Genomic DNA, 19713 nt, shown 5'->3' with positions numbered 1-19713 from the left:
AGTTAAGTGTTGGACTTCGGTTCAGGTCATAATCTTGCAGTCTGTGGGTTCAAGCCCCACATCCGGCTCTGTGCTGACAGCTCAGAGCCTGGAGCCTGCCTCAGATTCTGTGTCTCCCTCTCCTTCTGCCCCTCCCCCACTTACTCTCTGTCTCTCTCTCAAAAATAAACTAGCATTAAGACATTTAAAAAATTGTTTCTGTATATACCATAAAGATAGGAAGAGGGAACAGTCTGGAGGAAAGGGGAAAGGAAGAAAAGATAAAGAAAACAAAACAAAACTGGATCTCTGCCTTTAAGAAGGTAATGTTAGTGGGTAAGGATATAAATACATGCAATATTCACTATGAATACATGAATTTTAAGGACAGGATATGAGATAACCCAGAGACTAGGGCATTACTTTTACTAAATGAAAACCCTATGAGTTAGCAGTAAGATAGTGAAAAATATCATGTATTTGGCACCAAGAAATCTGGATTTGGGTTATGGCTCCAGAATTTTCTAGATGTCTGACAGAGAATTTAACCTTCTGGAGCCTCAATCTCACTAGTAAAATGATAATGATGGTTAATAACCTCAAAGGGATAATAGGCTCAAACGAAATAAATGAGGAAGTGCTTTGTAAACAGGTAAAATCCTGGGGATATTCAATGTGCTTATTTCAAAATACTTATTTAGCAAATATTAGGTTTCTTCATTTACTGATAACATTTATCTGACAAAAAAAAATGGAATAAGGAGTTTATCACAAAGTGAGTGTTGCTTTTGGAGATCCAAGAGGGTAAATACCCTTCTGGAATGAATTCTCACTACAAGGTAACCTTGCTTGATCCAAAGGCTCATCTTCCTCTCAGGAGAAACTTGGAAGTTACCTCAGGGCAAAAAGGCCTGGACTACAACTTACTTACTGAAAATATGACATATAGCACTTAATCAACAAATACTTGGTAATGAAAGAAGGAAAGTCAAAATTAAACATGGGAGAGTGGGAGGGAAGGGGGAGGGATGAAAATGGGAGGAAGGAGGGAAGGAAGGACAGAAAGAAGGATGGAGAAGAAAAAGGGAGGGAAGGAACACTACATTAACCAGAAATATGTCTCAGAGAGAGTAAAAGAATTGTACATTGGCCCTACAAAGGGAAGTTCTGGTTTGCTGCAGCACAAAAGCATCTGGTTATGTTTAGATTCAGGCCAATGCCTTACCCACAAATACCACCGCTTTCTTCCCTATGGGAGGCCCAAAAAGACCCTTCCGCCGTCGATCCAGCTTGGACATGATGATATCTTGAGTTTGACTGGCTGAGGTTCTGGCAGAGAAATTGATGCAGTTGGGCAGGTAGGTGCTTTTGGGAAGGTGGAGAAGGAAATTGTTGGTAATGGCTGATTTGCCAGTGCCTGTGGGCCCCACAAATAGCACTGGAATTTCATGGTCCAGGTATATTTTCAAGAAGAAAGACTGCCTGGCTGTCTCCATTGTGGAGATGATGAGTTCTGAGACCTGTACCACAAAGATATGGAACAGTCTTATTACTGGGCCAAAGATGCTGGGCTTGGCATTCAGGATACTTACTATCCATTCAGCTCCATCCCTTACTACCTTTATGACTTCAAGTGAGTATTTAACCTCGCCAAGGGCCTCTGTTTCTTCACCTTTTAAATGCGATAATAATGGCATCCAGTTCACCGACATGCTTTGAGGATTAAAATGAGATCATACATGTCAAAATGGGCATTATTGGCACTGTTTTGTAGGTGAGGAAACTGAGGTCCAGACCTTTTTGGACCTTGCCCAAGGTCCAACTTGGGCAACTTGCCCAAGTAATACAACAAGTAAGTAGAAATACAAGGACTTGAATTCTAGCTTGTCTGATTCCAAAGTCTATATTCTTAACCACTGAACTATCAAGGAATAAACACCAATTACACTCATGATCAGTTTATAGTTGTTACCCTCTGAGATCATTGCTCTGAACCAACCTGTCTGCCTTGCCCCAGGCAAGGAAGGTCCACCTCCCATATGTCATCTTCCATACTGCTTGGCTCAGAAGGGTGGGTTGTGACACTTAGCCCCCTTCCCTGCACTCACTCCTGTTCTGCCTTTTTCCAACACTTGTATCCTTGGTTCTAGGACCCACCCCCACTTAACCCTTTTTCCAATATGGGGATTACAACACTCTTCCTGGTATTCAAACCCCAACTGGACTCTAAGGGCTTGGTTTGGAGTCACAGACTCCCTATTACTTTGAGTAGAATACCTTACCTTAGCTTGGCTTCTTTGAGCCTGAACACTGTCATTGGCCATTTGGTCACATTTGGTCCTTCCATGGGGACAGAGGAAGGGACTGGAAGATATATATCATATGCTGACATCTCCTTATGTTTAGGCTGGAAGGGGCTAGTGAACATGGAGCCAGTGTGTTGCACAACTCCAGAAAGTACCATTCCTACTGTGTTTTATGTAAATGGTTCCACTAAAGCAAAGCTAGACCACAATGCCAATGGCACCAAGTGAGTCTGTGCAACAAGGCAGCCCTGTAAATATCGGCAGAAAAAGGCTGGGCTTCTTTTGATAAGTAATTTGCTCAAAGGAAAAGGGACAAGGCAAGGGAATTGAAGTATAGAGGAAGAGCATTAATAGGTGTTGAGCTTAGGAGGCTTTGCCTATATTATCCCCTGCAGTTTTCCCAGTAACCCTCTGAGGTTGGAAGATTACTGGCTCATTTGTCCAGTCATGTGGCCAGTAAGTGGTGCTGAATACAGGGCCAGGTGAAAAATGCTTATTTTTCTATCAAGATGGAATTTAAAGCAAGTTGGGTTTCAGAGATTTTTATTTTCAAAGACCACAACACTTTGACAAGGGGAAAATTTTCAGCACAACTTAAAATCTTCTCTGCATAGGACTCTCTTATTTGTATGAATTCAGTGTGATTTCAACCCCCCCTGGAGGTTCAGGTGACTAAGCTCTTTAAGGAGAATTAAAGTTTTGGACCTCCATGCTCAGGGCTTCTGCACAACACTCAGCCCCCAGAGTGTGCCCAAAATTCAGCACACATCCACCTCTGCTTATCACACCATCTTCAGGAGCAGCTGTCACCCTGCTGGCTGCCTGACTTGACTGTCAATATTCCCACTTTTCTATACATTGTCCACCACTCCATCTGGGGCCTGAATGATCTGCAACCACCCCCAGAAAGGTAAAGTATGTTCACTAGAAACTACTAATAGAGGCAAATTTTCTACAAGGAGAAGTTGGAGCTGAGAAAAACAGCTAGACCTGTTTTTCTGAGAATTCTGATCAAGGAAATCTTTCTCTGGGAATTTTGAAGAAAAGACAATGATCCTTTTTGGCTGAGATGTCTGAGAGGTAAGACTGATGACCGCCCAGCATTGGACTGATGACTGCCCAGCATTGATAACTGACCACATGACAATGATAATAATCAAAATAGCAATCAACATGGATCTAGCACATGATGTGTGCCACGTGTTCAGGTATATTACCTTCAATTCTCTCAAACATCCTTCAAGTATTTTTTTTTGCTATTGTGTAGCTGAGAAAACTGAGGCAGAGAGTGTGAGGGCCGAGTAAGGAATCTGTGCCTCTAATTCTAAAGTCCAAGCTTTTGAAGGCTGATCCAGGTCATGTTTGAAACTTTTTCTAAAGAAAGTTCTTAAAAATGCTAATAAAGAGTTGATGTTAATTCCTCCACCTTGGAGAAAGTTCAGGTCATTTTAGAAACCAAAGTTCCATGACAAATACCTCTCTTTTACCTTGGCATTAGCTGGGATATTTTCCTCTTCTTTAGTAATATACTCTGTCCATGTGTACCAATGTCCACTACCTTCCTTGAGGAAATAAAAATCATAGATGCTCCCTGGATTCAAAGAAACAAAACAGGTCATTAGCACCCCAGGGGTTTACATTTCATATTTGAGGTGTTTAACCACCTCAGTTATAGACATCTGAAAATGTGTATCTACCAGTATTAGCCAAGCTGTGGTAAAACTTACACATTTAAAAAAAAATTTTTTTAACGTTTATTTATTTGAGAGACAGAGAGAGACAGAGCATGAGCATGGGAGGGGCAGAGATAGGAGGAGACACGGAATCTGAAGCAGGCTCCAGGCTCTGAGCTGTTAGCACAGAGCCCAATGCGGGGCTCGAACTCACAAACCACGAGATCATGACCTGAGCCGAAGTCGGACGCTTAACTGACTGAGCCACCCAGGCGTCCCATAAAACTTACACATTAATGGTAACTGTATAAATTGGAAAAATATCTTTTAGAGAGTAATGACTCTACAGTTTGCATAAAAAATGATAGGTACTAATTATATAAATAATTATTTTAATATGTAAAATGGGAAGTACTGAAAAGGACAATAAAAGGAGGCAATAAATCAGATCTCACATCCAGAAATAGCTTTTTAAAAATTTTTTATTTTTTAATTTTTTTTTTAACGTTTATTTATTTTTGAGACAGAGACAGAGCGTGAACGGGGGAGGGTCAGAGAGAGAGGGAGACACAGAATCGGAAGCAGGCTCCAGGCTCTGAGCCATCAGCCCAGAGCCCGACGCGGGGCTCGAACTCACGGACCGTGAGATCGTGACCTGAGCCGAAGTCGGACGCTCAACTGACTGAGCCACCCAGGCGCCCCTTAAAAATTTTTTAAAAAAGTATTTATTTATTTTTGAGAGAGAGAGAGAGAAAGAGCTTGAGCAGGGGCAGGGGAGGGGCAGAGAGGGAGGTAGAGACACAGAACTCAAGGTGGGCTCCAGGCAGCACAGAGCCCAACAGGGCTTGAAATCACGAACTGTGAGATCATGACCTGAGCTGAAGTCGGATGTTTAACCAACTGAGCCACCCAGGCGTCCCTCTAGAAATAACTTTTGATGGCAATCCTTCTAGCTTTCTCTTTAGACACACAAGCACATTGAACATGGAAGGACAGATGAAAGGATTTGATAAGAATAAGATCATTTGACATTATATATTATACTATGACGTATAATTATATGTGATATATTAATATAGAATTATATATTCTATTAATGTATACCATATATTATATACTTACATATCATATATATTATATGTATCACGTATATGTTATATATATCATCTATTATACTATTTTAAAATAAAGATGTTAAATTTCTTTTTTTTTAATGTTTATTTATCTTGAGAGAGAGCAAGCAGGGGAGGAGCAGAGAGAGAGGGAGAGAGAATCCCAAGCAGGCTCCGTGCTGTCATCACAGAGCTGAATGAGCGGCTTGATCTCACATATAGTGAGAGTGTGACCTGAGCCAAAATCAAGAGTTGGACACTTAACCAACTCCCTTTCCTTTCCATTCTCCTTTGTTTGTGTGGAGTCTTTTGTAGCAAATCCTGACATTATATTTCATTTGTAAATACATGTGACTCAATGTTAGACCAATTTCCCTGATTCATTCATAAGCTATGAGGTGATTAACTCACTTTTCCTTCCATCTCCTCTCCTCTGACTCCTTTTGTTGTTGATGATGACCATAATTCTCCCATTCCTTAGTCTTAGGTCTAGTTTCAATAGATTCATTGCTCAAATTCATGGCTTCTAACACAGCCCATTTAAAAGCTCTTTGTTTTGATCGATCTGTTAGTCGGAAAATTTATTTTCTTTCCTTTTTTTTTTTCCCCCCCAAGAAGGGACTTACGGTGCTTCATTCTCTCAGCTCTTGCAAGTTTGGGAGTATCTGCCAACTGATTTTGTTTTTCAACAATGACTTGGCTGACAGTGATATTCTCAGGTCACATTTTTCTTTCCCTCAGACTTCTGTTATCTTATGTTTCTCTGTATACTAAGTTGCTGTGTGGAAATCTGAAGTCCATCAGATATTTCCCTCTTCACTTACTTTTTTTCCTTATCTATATGTATCATGTAATTTCTTTTATCTGTAAATTTAATAATTTAATCAGGCTATATCTTTTGGTCAATTATTCTTTATCACTTTTTCTTGAAACATGGCATACTCATAATCTGTAGAAACAGTTGTTCATTTGAGGAACAATTTCTCATTTATATCTTTTTAAAATTTTTTATTTTATTTTTTATTATATATATAGAAAGAGTAAGTGGGGGAGAGGGGCAGAGGGACAGAGAGAGAGAATCCAGGCAGGATCCATGCTCAGCAGAGTCTGATGTGGGGCTCGATCCCACAACTCTGGGATCATGACCTGAGCTGAAATCAAGAATCAGACACTCAATTGACTGAGCCACCCAGAAATCCCTCCTCTCATATATACCTTTGTATATATTGTCTATACTATTTACTGGGTTACCCACTTAAGGAATCAGCATGGTTTGGCCTCTATATCAATCATATTGATAATTGCTTTAATGTATTTGGTTTTTTTTCTTCTATAGTAAGTGTAGTTCTCTCAAACCTCCCCTCTAAGCCATTTATGAGATACCTAGATTTATACATTTTATTTCTTGCTGTTCCTAATGTATTTATTAGACCGCTAATGGTACTGTCTCATTGTCAGTTTGTTTTGTGGTTTTTCAATCCCTCTTTTCCTCTCATTCTGTGATTTTTTCACCTCATCTACAAACTTCTAAAAGATAGCTTTACTAAAAATATATATGTGATGTACTAATATTCATAGTTGTGCAACTATACTATAACCAATTTTAAGACATTTAATTACATGAAAAAGAAACCCCATATCTCCTAGTTGTTACCCCTCATTTCCCCCTCCTATTCTCAGCACTAGGCAACCACTAATCTACTGTCTACAGATTTGTGTATTCCAGATGTTTCACGTAAATGAAATCACACAATATGTGTTCTTTTGTAGCTGTCTTCTTTTACTCATTATGATTTATATATATTTTTAAGTTTATTAATTTATTTTAAGAGAGAGAGCGCATGCACGAGTTGGGGAGGAGCAAAGAAAGAGAAGGAGAGAGAGAATCCTAAGCAGGCTTGGTGATGTCAGCGTAAAGCTGGATGCAGGAACCATGAGATCAAGAGTTGGATGCTTAACCAACTGAGCCATCCAGGCATCCGGGAGCATGATATTTTTAAAGTTCATCCATGTTGTAGCATGTATTATTACTTCAATTTTTTAAATTATTGAGTAATATTCCATTATATGGATATTTTTATTTATTCATTTATCTATTGATGGACACTTGGATTGTTTCTACTTTTTGGCCTTTATGAATAACGCTGCTATGAACATTTGTGTAGAAGTTTGTGGGTAGACATGTTTTTGTTTCTCCTGGGCATAGAACTAGGAATAGAATTGCTGGATCATATGGCAACTCTACGTTTAAGTTTTGGGGAACTGTCAAATACTGTTTTCCAACTCTGCTGTACCATTTAACATTTCCATTATGTATGTAAGGGTTCCAGTTTTCCCATGTTCTCACCAACACTTGTTGTTTTCTTTTTTATTATTCTCATCCTAGTTGTGAAGTGGTATCTCATTGTGCTTCTGATTTGCATTTCCTGATAGCTAACAATGTTGTCACATGTTTATTGACTCTTTGTGTATCTTCTTTGGAGAAATGTCTATTCAGTTACTTTGCCCATTTTTTAGTAGGGTTATCTTTTTATTATTATGTTGTAGTACCTCTTTATATATTCCAGATAGAAGTCCCTTATCATACATATGATTGTAAAAAGGCTTCACCTATTTTGTGGGTTGTCTTTTCACTTTCTTGGCATTGTCCTTTGAAGCACAAAAGTTTTTAATTTTGATTAAGTCCAGTTTACCTATTTGTTGTTATTGTTATTGCCTGTGCTTTTGGTGTCCTAAGAAACCATTGTCTAGTCCAAGGTCATGAAGATTTGCACCTATTTTTTCTTTAGTAATTTTACAAGTTTTAATTCTTAAATTTAGGACTTTCATTCATGTTGAGTTAATTTTTGACTATGGTGCAAAGTAGAGGTCCAAATTCATTATTTTATGACAAATATTCACCTGTCCCAGCACCATTTGTTGAAAAGATTATTCTTTCTCCATTTAATTATCTTGGTACCCTTCCCAAAAAGCAAGTTACCATAAATGTGAGGGGCTGGTTTCTGAACTCTCAATTATATTCCACTGAGCTAAATATCTATCCTTTTGCCAGTACCACATGTTCGTCTATGAACTTTTTAAGAAATAAAATTGTTATAACTAAGTTCTTTCAACAGAAATATCTTATGTTTCTTAGGTAATTTTTCTTTTAGATTCATTCAGTCTGTCTGCCTCTCTCTCTCTCTCTCTCTCTCATGTTTGCAATTTCCATACCATTCTTGCTCTGTTAAAATCAGGTAAGTTCTTGACATCTTTCCTAATGTTATCTGAGGCCAGTTTATCTCCTCCACTTTCCTGACCACAATTCAAGGATTAGTGAGTGGCTTTCTTTTTTGTAGCATGAGGTTACATGGACCGGGTAAAAGAAAATTCTCAATTGCCCCTGCTAGGAAACCTGGGCTCTACACTCTCTTTCTACAATTTGGCCAAGGTTCCTGAACTATGGTGCCACTCCCATCCCAGCTAGCAACATGTCCCACATTCCTGTATCATCATCTCACAATCCTGATGCAGCATAGACTGTGGAAGGTGCAAACCCTCGTAGTTTCTCCCACTTGTATTAAGATTCTACAGAAGCATGCAGGTGCTTCATGCCCAAGGATTTCTCATAGACATTCTTTGCATCTGCAGGCCACTGTAATCCACTTCTCTCCAAGGGGTGATTACCAGTGAGAACTCTCAGAATTTTGTCAACTCACCACCTTTCCTCCCAAAACCACTCTTAGGAGGACAGGGGGGTGGTGGGGTCTAGGTTGGAAGATGCAGCATGCCAGATCTTAGTTTTACTTTTCCTGTCCATCACTTCTTAATGTTTATAGACAGAATCAAGATGGAACATTTTCTATAATTATTGCTGGGATATTTTTAGGCTTAATTTTGTTGTTGTTTTTGTTCATTTCACTAGGTATTAAAGGAGGGAGCTCTGTTATCCTACACCCCTCTGCAGCTTTACCTAGAAGTTAATCTAGCAAAACACTTTTAGAAAGCAATCTGGCATTATGCTTACAGAGCTACAAAAATGTTCTGTAGTCTAAGCCAGAAATCCCACTTCTGGGAATTTATCATAAGGAAATAATTCAGAATGAAAATAATCTCTATACACGGCTATGCAGCACCATCTGTGATAGCAAAAATTTGGAAATAATTTACATGTCTCACATTAGGAGACCAGTCAAAATTATGTCTTATGAGATGAATGGAATATTTTGCAAAAACTAAGTATCAACATATCAAATTGCTTTCAAAAAGCAATGACAGATGAAAATAGAATAAAAAATAGAACATATGTCATTATGCTAAAGAGGTAAAGAGATGAAATCAGGTAGACAAAACAGAAAAGTTTTTCTGACATACTTGGGACAGGGTGGTGAACAAAGAGATACTTTTTGGTCGTTTTTAAAAAATAGAACTGAATTGTTTTACAACAAAAAAAGGAGACACTAAAAGCATGATTCAGAAAAGCATTTGTCTCCCTTCCCTGGATGTTATGATTCAATAGAACTAGTTTGTTGCTTGACACAGGAAGATTAAGGCCAAAGAGAAAAGCCTCAAGTGAGTAAAAGTAGATTTGCTAAGCGATGTGACCTTGGCCAAGGTTACCATTTGTACACCTGTAAAATGGGCCTGATTTTATGTGAAGCTCAGAGAGTCACTGTAGAGGGTAAATGAGAGATATATGTGTCAAACATGTAGCATAGCTCTGAGCACACAGGCACTGAGAAGATTCAGCTCTAGGTCTCTGGTTCTTATCAGAGTAATGGCTCTTGTTCACTCTGCACTGTGATTTTAATTCAAACTCTGTTCCAAGTACAAGGGAAGAAAAGGAGAGAATAGTAGAAATCCAGGAAGGCATATTCTGTCTCTATTACCTCTGACCTCCCCCCCCCCCCACTTCACCCTGTGTTCTTCTCCAGCACTTGGGAGAATAAGGTAAACTTTTTAAAAAAATTTTTATGTTTATTTATTTTTGAAAGAGAGAGAGACAGAGAGAAAGAGACAGAGCATGAGCAGGGAATGGGCAGAGAGAGAGGGAGACACAGAAGCTGAAGCAGGCTCCAGGCTGTGAGCTATCAGCACAGAGCCCGATGTGGGGCTCGAATCCACAAAGTGTGAGATCGTGACCTGAGCCAAAGTCAGACGCTCAACGAACTGAGCCACCCAGGCACTCCAATAAGGTAAACTTTTCAACAAAGGAGTGAGGTTTCAAAGGGCACACACTGATGAATGAATAAAGAAGATGTGAGATACACACACACACACACACACACACACACACACACACACACAATGGAATACTACTCAGTGATCAAAAAGAATGAAATCTTGACATTTGCAATGTGGATGGAACTAGAGTGTATTATGCTAAATGAAATAAGTCAGTCAGAGAAAGACAAAATACCATGTAATTTCACTCATATGTGGAATTTAAGAAACATAACAGATAGGGGCACCTGGTGGCTCAGTTTGTTAACCATCTGACTTCGGCTCAGGTCATGATCTCATGGTTCATGGGTTTGAGCCCCTCATCAGGCTCTGTGCTGAGAACTCAGAGCCTGGAGCCTGCTTCAGATTCTGTGTCTCCCTCTCTCTCTGCCCCTCCGCCGGTTGTGCTCTATCTCTCTGACTCAAAAAAATATATATTTAAAAGAAACACAACAGATAAACATAGGGGAGGGGAAGGAAAAAATAAGATAAAAACATAGAGGGAGGCAAACCCTCAGAGACTCTTAAATACAGAGAATGAATTGAGGGTTGCTGGAGGTGAGGTGGGTGGGGGGATGGACTAAATGGGTGATGGGTGTTAACGAGGGCATTTGTTGGGTTAATGAGCACTGGGGGTTATATGTAAGTGATGAATCACTAGGTTCAACTCCTGAAACCAATACCACACTGTATGTTAAATAACTTGAATTTAAATAAATAAATTTAAAAAAGATAAAGGGCATACAGTGAATAGATGAATAGATGGATAAATAAATCTCTTAGTTGACAAACAAGGATACATGTCAGATGATGTGAACCCAACCCTGAGAGAATCCCTCAAAGGTCTGTTTGCTTTCCTTAACATATGCTCCCTAGTGTAGTTCCTCCATCATTTATCTCAGAAGTCTACTTATCCCACAGCTCCTGAATGTGAAAAGCCCAGAACACAATGTCCCATAAGGTCAGGGAAGCCTCCCTGGAGGTCTTACCATGAGAATTTTAACCTTGGCTCCTTGTGGAAAGGCTAGAAAGGCATTTAAAGCTTTTTAAGGTAGTAATAAGAATGTATACTCAAAGCTAGACACGAGAGGTCACATACTCCATGATTTAATGCATATGAAATACCAGGAAAAGGCAAATATATAGACACCAAGTCAGTGGTTGCCTGGGACTGAAGATGGGAACAGGGATTAATTGGAAATGGGCCTGAAGGATCTTACCAGAGGGATGAAAATGTTCTGAAATTGGATTATGGTGACAGTTGCACAACTATGCAAATTTACTAAAAGCCACTGATTTGTACACTTACATGGGATAATTTTATGGTATGTAAATTATACCTCCATAAAGTTGTTATATATAAAAAAGCATACTTAGTACTTAAAACATGTCTTTGATTCAAATGGGTTCTGGCTAGGCACTTTGAAATTTCACACTAAAATACTTATTAAGCCAAAAAGAAAAAGAAGTGGAATGATGTCATTGAAAATAAAGACTGAAAAAAAAATCTGAGCAGCATCTCCAGCTGGAATAAGAAATCTTACCTCAAGAGATTTCATGAGGGGGGTGCCTGGGTGGCTCAGTCAGTTAGGCGTCTGACTTTGGCTCAGGTCATGATCGCACGGTTCGTGGGTTCGAGCTCCATGTCAGGCTCTGTGCTGACAGCTCGGAGCCTGGAGCCTGCTTCAGATTCTGTGTCTCCCTCTCTCTCTGCCCTTCCCTCACTCACACTCTCTCTCAAAAATAAATAAATGTTACAAAAAATTTTTTTTAAATGAGATTTCATGAGGAAAGGCAATAAAGGCCACTAGGATGCAGAGACTCAGGTTCCATCCCACACAGAAAATTGTGTAGCTGTTCCTTTGCCCTACCAGGTATTAATCCAGGAGTACTGTCTCATTTTCTCCTTATCCTTGCCTCTTATTTTTTTTCTTTTAATTTTTAAATATTTATTTATTTTTGAGACAAAGAGAGCAAGAGAGAGAGAGCAGGAGCATGAGTGGGGGAGCTTGAACTCACGGACTGCGAGATCATGACCTGAGCCGAAGTCAGACACTTAACCGACTGAGCCACCCAGGTGCCCCGTATAGCTGAGAAGTGCAGTAGGGTCCCAGACCATATGAGTAAGGAGGAGTCAGTCAGAACACCTTAAATTCAGTGAGATACGGTCTTCCAGAGTAAAGAGCCACAAATGCCCCTCTGTTGAGAAACTTCCCTTTTCTAGAATGTTCAGAGATGAAACAAATAGAAAAGGCTGCCTCCAACAGATGGCATTAGTTGATCATATGTGGTCATTGGATCTTGGCCATCCTATTGTTTCTTACTCTAGAGCAGAGTTTATAGCATTTAGGTTTATTTTAAAAGTGTTATATGAATATTATTTACCCTGATCATGTCCAAAAGCTGTGACAGTTTGGAAAACTAGCAGAAAGAGAGATGTGGGATTACCATGAAGAAAAAGTAAAGCTTAACTTCCCATGGACAGGTTTGCAATGATCACTTGCAAGGTGTCATTTTAGTCTTATGAATGGTCTTTTCAGAACCAAATTGGCTTTTAAGTAAAGTAGGTGCTGCGAAAGAAGACAGACAAAGAAGCCGTATATGTGGAATTTTTGTTTTAAATAGCGCATCAGTTGAGTAGGATGTGGAGGGAGGACACATGCCATCACAGTAGATAGGAGATGTTATAGGGCAAAGTTACCTAGAAACTGAGTGGGAGATATATATATATATCACTAGCCTGCTAGCTGCAGAAGGAAAGGAAAGATGTTGACACAAAGTGGGCCAAGAGTGGGGTCAAGGGAACTTCATGAACCATCTTTGTTGACACAAAGCATGAACAGACTGATCTGGAAGGATAGAGGAAGCAGAAAACAGCATACGGAAACTGTGAAAAAATACTGCAATATAAAGGAATATAATATGGAGATTACACTTCAAGAGTATATCCTTGAACCTTGTTTAATGCAAGACTCAAAACCAAATTTCAGGAAACTGTTTGGAATCCTAAATAGACTACAAAAAGATGATGATGATGATGATGATTGCTACCATTTTTTTAATTTGATTTTTTATTTTTTTAAATTTACATCCAAATTAGTTATCATAGAGTGCAACAATGATTTCAGGAGTATATTCCTTAGTGCCCCTTACCCATTTAGTCCTTCCCCCCTCCTACAACCCCTCCAGTAACCCTCAGTTTGTTCTCCATACTTATGAGTCTCTTCTGTTTCATCCCCCTCCCTGTTTTTATATTATTTTTGTTTCCCTTCCCTTATGTTCATCTGTTTTGTTTCTTAAAGTCCTCACATGAGTGAAGTCATATGATTTTTGTCTTTCTCTAATTTAACTTAGCATAATACCCTCCAGTTCCATCCACGTAGTTGCAAATGGCAAGATTTCATTGTTTTTGATTGCTGAGTAATACTCCATTGTGCATATATACCACATTTTCTTTATTCATTCATCCATTGATGGACATTTGGGCTCTTTCCATACTTTGGCTATTGTTGATAGTGCTGCTATAAACAAAGGGGTGCATGCGTCCCTTCAAAACAGCACACCTGTATCCCTTGGATAAATGCCTAGTAGTGCAATTACTGGGTTGTAGAGTAGTTCTATTTTTAGTTTTTTGAGGAACCTCCATACTGTTTTCCAGAGTGGCTACACCTGCTTGCATTCCCACCAACAATGCAAAAGAGATCCTCTTTCTCCACATCCTCGCCAACATCTGTTGTTGCCTGAGTTGTTAATGTGAGCCATTCTGACAGGTGTAAGGTGGTATTTCATTGTGGTTTTGATTTGTATTTCCCTGATGATGAGTGATATTGAACATTTTTCATGGTCGGTTGGCCATCTACACGTCTTCTTTGGAGAAGTGTCTATTCATGTCTTTTGCCCATTTCTTCACTGGATGATTTGTTTTTTGGGTGTTGAGTTTGATAAGTTCTTTATAGATTTTGGATACTAACCCTTTATCTGATATGTCACTTGCAAATATTTTCTCCCATTCTGTCGGTTGCCTTTGAGTTTTGCTGATTGTTTCCTTCACTGTGCAGAAGCTTTTTATTTTGATGAGGTCCCAGTAGTTCATTTTTGCTTTTGTTTCCCTTGCCTCCAGAGACATGTTGAGTAAGAAGTTGCTGTGAGCAAGATCAAAGAGGTTTTTGCCTGCTTTCTCCTCAAGGATTTTGATGGCTTCCTGTCTTACATTTAGGTCTTTCATGCATGTTGAGTTTATTTTTGTGTATGGTGTAAGACAGTGGTCTAGGTTCATTCTTCTGCATGTTGCTGTCTAGTTTTCCTAGCATCACTTGCTGAAGAGACTGTGTTTATTCCATTGGATATTCTTTCCTGTTTTGTCAAAGATTAGTTGGCCATATGTTTGTGGGTCCATTTCTGGGTTCTCTATTCTGTTCCATTGATCTGAGTGTCTGTTCTTGTGCCAGTACCATACTATCTTGATGATTACAGCTTTGTAGTATAGCTTGAAGTCTGGGATTGTGATGCCTCCTGCTTTGGTTTTCTTTTTCAAGATTGCTTTGGCTATTTAGGGTCTTTTCTGGTTGATTGCTATCATTTTAATGAAACAGGAAAGAAAGCCGTAAGGAGAAAACAGGCTAAGATAAAAAGGCCACATGAGATAAAAAAAGGAAGATGGATGAGCTAATAGAATGATGGTGACAATGATAAGACAGCAATAAAAATTGCTGATATTTAACATCTTCTATATACCATCCTTTTATTCTAAATGTGTTTACATGTATTAACTCATTTAAATCTTGTAAGAACACCATGACTGCATACTGTTATTACATGCGGGGGGAAGGGGCAGAGAGAGAGGGAGAGTGAGAGAGTGAGAATCCCAAACAGGCTCCATGATGTCAGCACAGAGCCTCATGTGGGGCTTGAACTCATGAACCCACGAGCCATGAGATCATGGCCTGAGCCGAAACCAAGAGTTGGATGTTTAAGTGACAGCCACCCTGGTGCCCTGTCCCCATTTTATAAATGAGGAGACTGAGAGGGGATAAGGAACTTCCTCACTACTAAGTATTGAAGGCAGGATTCAAGCCCTGACAATGTGACTTGTTTTTAATCATTACACTAAGAAAGGATCATAAGGAAACAATAGGTAACAACAGCAGAACCAACACCATGCAAGGCACTAAAAGCATAACTGAAGTTGTGGGTGACATATTAAAATGAAAAAAAAAAAAACTATCTTAAAAAGGCAAAAACTCAAAAATAAGGAAAGAGATGATAGATATGGAAGCCAGACAATAAAAATTTCCCTCGATGATGGAAAGGCCTCATCACATTCCAGGGAAAATAGACAAAAGGAGACATACATCTAGATATAGTATGTTAAAAAACAAAACAAAACCCTACAGTAGAATATTAAAAAAAGAACACAAACCATTCAGAACATAGGTGAAACAAACAGTTGCTTTATACATATATATAATATAATTAATTATTAATTATATGATTAATATAATCTTAATAGTTATCAATTATAATATAATTATATTAATAATTATATAATCTAATAATTATAAAATACTATATAATCTAATTTCAATTTCTTCTCTTTTTAATTGTGAGATTTATATATAATTAATTATCAATTATTATTTATTTATTATAAATGATAATTTAGAATATAATTTATATAACATTATAAGTATATGTATTTATTATATTGATAATAATTATTATTAATTAATAATAAATTACATATAACATATAATTAATAATTAATTATATATATATAATTCAATCTCACAGTTAAAAAGAGAAGAAATTAAAACTAGATACTATTTTCGTACTACAAATGTGAAAAGAACACCAAAATACATAAGTCAAAACTGATAGAATTGCAAAAATTAATAGAAAAATCCAATTATTATAGTTGGAGACTTCAGTCCCCCTCTATCAGCAATTGACATTGGGTAGAAAATGAGTGAGGATATAGTTAAACTAAACAGCACCTTCACCATCAATTGGACCTCACTGACATTTATAGATTACTTCAATAACAGCAGAATACATCCTTTTGGAGCTCACAGGAACATTCTCCTAGAGAGACCACATTCTGGGCCATAAAACACACCTTAAAATTTTTAAAGAGTAGAAATCATACAGTGTATACTCTCAGTCCACAATGCAATTAGACTAGAAATCAGTAACAAAATGATAGCTGGAAAATCCCCAAATACTTGAAGATTAAGAAAAAGACTTCTAGGGGTGCCTGGGTGGCTCAGTCATTAAGCATCTGACTGGCTCAGGCCATGATCTCATGGTTTATGAGTTTGAGTCCCACGTTGGGTGAGCACAAGCCCCGCTTCAGGTGAGCCCCACTTCTCTCTCTCTTTCCCTCTCTGGGATTCTCTTTCTCTCTCTGTCCCTTGCTTGAGTGCCCTCTCTTTCTCCTTCTCAAAAAGAAAGAACAAACGAACGAACGAAAGAAAACACAACTTTTCAAAATCTGTGGGATGCAGTGAAAGAAATGCTTACAGAGAAATTTAGCATTGAATGCATATATTAGAAATGAAGAAAGCTCTAAAATCAATAATCTAAGCTTCCACCTTAGGAAACTAGAAATGAAGAGTGAATTAAATCCAAAATAAGCAGAATAAAATAAATAATAAAAATTAGAGTAGAAATCAATGAAGTTGAAAACAGAGAAAATCAATAGAGAAAATCAACAAAACCAAAAGCTGTTTCTTGGAAAAGGTTATAAAACTGATAAACCTCTAGTTAGGCCAACCAAGAAAAAAAGAGAGAAGACACAAATTGCTAATATCAGAAATGAAAGAGGAACCATCACTACTGATACCAGAGGCATTAGGAAGATAATAAAGGAATATTATGAACAACTCTATGACCACAAATTTGATAACTTAGATGAAATAAAACAATTCCTCAAAAGACATGATCTAACAAAACTCATATAAGAAGAAATAGATAATTTGAAGAGAACGATATCTATTAACGAAATTGAAGCAACAATTAATAACCTTCCAAAAGAGAAAGCACCAGGCCTAAATGATGAATTCTACTAAACATTTAAGGAAAAACATTTTACAATACCTTACAATCTTCTCCAGAAAATAAAAGCATATTTATTCTATGAGGTCAGCATAACCCTGATCCCCAAACCAAAGATACTACAATAAAGGAAAACTATAGATAATATATCTCCTCAAAACAGATGCAAAAATCCTTAACAAAATACTGACAAATCAAATCAACAATATATGGAAAGAATTACACACCACATTCAAGTGGGATTTATTCCTTCCAGGTATATAAGGCTGGTTCAACATTCAAAAATCAACTAATGTAATCCATTAGGCTAATGAAGAAAAAAAAGAATCAAAAGAAAAATAAGAGAAAACAAAAACACTGTAGTAGAAATGAAGAATGCATTTGGTAGGCTTATTAATAGACTAGATGCAGCCTAGAAAAGAATCTATGAGCTGGAATATATGACAATATAAACTTACTAACCTGAAATAAATGGAGGAAAAAATTTAAAAAAAGAACAGATTATTGGATAATTGTGGCCAATTGCAAATGGTTTAAGATATTAATACTGGGAATACCAGAAAAAGAAGAGACAGCAAAGCAGAAATATTCAATGTAATAATGGCCAAGAACTTTTGAAAGTTAATGATAGATATGAACCTATAGAACCAGGTAGCTCAGAAAATATGAAGGAAGAAAAACACCCCATATTCAACACCTGGGAATAATATAACCAAACAACAGAAAACTAAAGACAAAGAGAAAATCTGGAAAAACATCAGTTTATTGGGGAAGATCTTACCTATAGAGGAACAAAGATAAGAATTATAGCAGACTTTCCATCAGAAAGTATGCCAGAAAGAACAGAGTAGAGGGAAATATTTAAAGTGTTGGTGGAAAAAAACTCACCATGATAAAATTCTGTATCCACTGAGATTATATTTTCAAACTAGAGGAGAAATAAAAGCTTTCTCAGAAAACAAAAAAATGAGGGACATCATAATCAGCAGGGCAGCCCCACAGGAAATAGAATTTTTTCAGAGAGAAGGAAAATGATATAGGTCAGAAGTTTGGATCTACATTAAAAAAAAAAAAAAGGAAATCTTTTGGAGAAATAATAAATGAAGGTAATTTTTAAAAAATCAATTAATGTAATCTATTACAGAAACAGGCTAAAGAAGAAAACTCACATGATTATCAATAAATTCAGAAAAAGCATTTGACAAAATCCAACACTCAGTAAACTAGGTATAGAGGGGAACTTCCTCAACTTGATAAAGAATATCAACAAAACACCTACAGCTAATCTCATACCTAAGGCAAGGAACTAGATACTTTCTCCCTAAGATAAGGATGCTCCCTCTAATCATACCTATATAAATCATACAGGAAGTCTTAGCTTATGCAATAGACTAAAAAAAAACAAACAACAACAAAAAAGAAAATAAAAGATTGGGAAGGAAGAAATAAAACTATTTTTGTTTGTTGATGGCATGATTACCTATTCAGGAAATGGATTGGGAAGGCACAAGGGAAATTTAGCAATCAAAGCTGTAAAATTTTATTGATTCTTGATTCAGTTATTTTAATTCTAGGAAATTATCCTAAGAAAATAATCATGGATTAAGCAAGCAGGTGGCTACCGGAATACTGTTCATCACAGTGTTGTTAATGATAACAAAAACTAGAAAATAACTAGGAAATAAGTGCAGAATGATCCCATATTTGCAAAAATAAATCCATAGGCACATATATGCACAGGGAAATGTCTAAATGGATGGTTATCAAAATGTTAATTGTGGTTATCTTTTTTAAAACATTTATCTTTTTTGGGGCGCCTGGGTGGCGCAGTCGGTTAAGCGTCCGACTTCAGCCAGGTCACGATCTCGCGGTCCGTGAGTTCGAGCCCCGCGTCGGGCTCTGGGCTGATGGCTCAGAGCCTGGAGCCTGTTTCCGATTCTGTGTCTCCCTCTCTCTCTGCCCCTCCCCTGTTCATGCTCTGTCTCTCTCTGTCCCAAAAATAAATAAACGTTGAAAAAAAAAAAAATTAAAAAAAAAAAAAAACATTTATCTTTTTTATTATATGACCTATTCATATTTTTTCTTAAAAAATCAAGAATGCACTTCACACTCGTCAGGATAGCTATTCCTAAAAAACAAGACAAAACAATACATGAGAATGTGAAGAAATTGGAATTCTTGCGCATTGCTGGTGGGGATGTATGATGGTACAAGTACTATGAAAAACATTGTGGCAATTCCTCACAAACTTAAACACAGAATTACTATATGATCTATAAATTCCACTTTTAAGGGGATCCTGAGCGGCTCAGTCAGTTAAGCATCAAACTCCTGGTTTCGGCTCAGGTCATGATCTCACAGTTTGTGAGCCTGAGACCCACGTCAGTC

The 19713-nt window shown here is 37.7% G+C and overlaps 1 protein-coding gene across 3 annotated transcripts in view; it reads right to left on the bottom strand.

The window, feature by feature from the left end:
* DNAH3 (dynein axonemal heavy chain 3) overlaps nucleotides 1-19713 on the bottom strand; it is a 170910-nt gene that overhangs the window by 48088 nt on the left and 103109 nt on the right. For all 3 annotated transcript variants that reach the window (XR_015245692.1, XM_086692831.1, XM_086692832.1), the window contains 2 exons: nucleotides 3773-3876; nucleotides 1205-1499 (listed from right to left, as the gene is read on the bottom strand). Coding sequence is in view for 2 of the 3 variants with exons in the window: in XM_086692831.1 (XP_086548957.1) it covers nucleotides 1205-1499; nucleotides 3773-3876 (399 nt within the window). In the remaining variant the exon portion in view is untranslated. The remainder of the gene's footprint in view (nucleotides 1-1204; nucleotides 1500-3772; nucleotides 3877-19713) is intronic.

The sequence above is a fragment of the Puma concolor genome, chromosome E3, assembly GCF_028749965.1.
Source record: "Puma concolor isolate L17-30 chromosome E3, mPumCon1.1.hap2, whole genome shotgun sequence".
In the NCBI taxonomy this organism is placed as follows: Eukaryota; Metazoa; Chordata; class Mammalia; order Carnivora; family Felidae; genus Puma; species Puma concolor.
The sequence above is the reverse complement of the archived record's forward strand: the minus strand, read 5'-3'. Positions and strand labels throughout refer to the sequence as shown.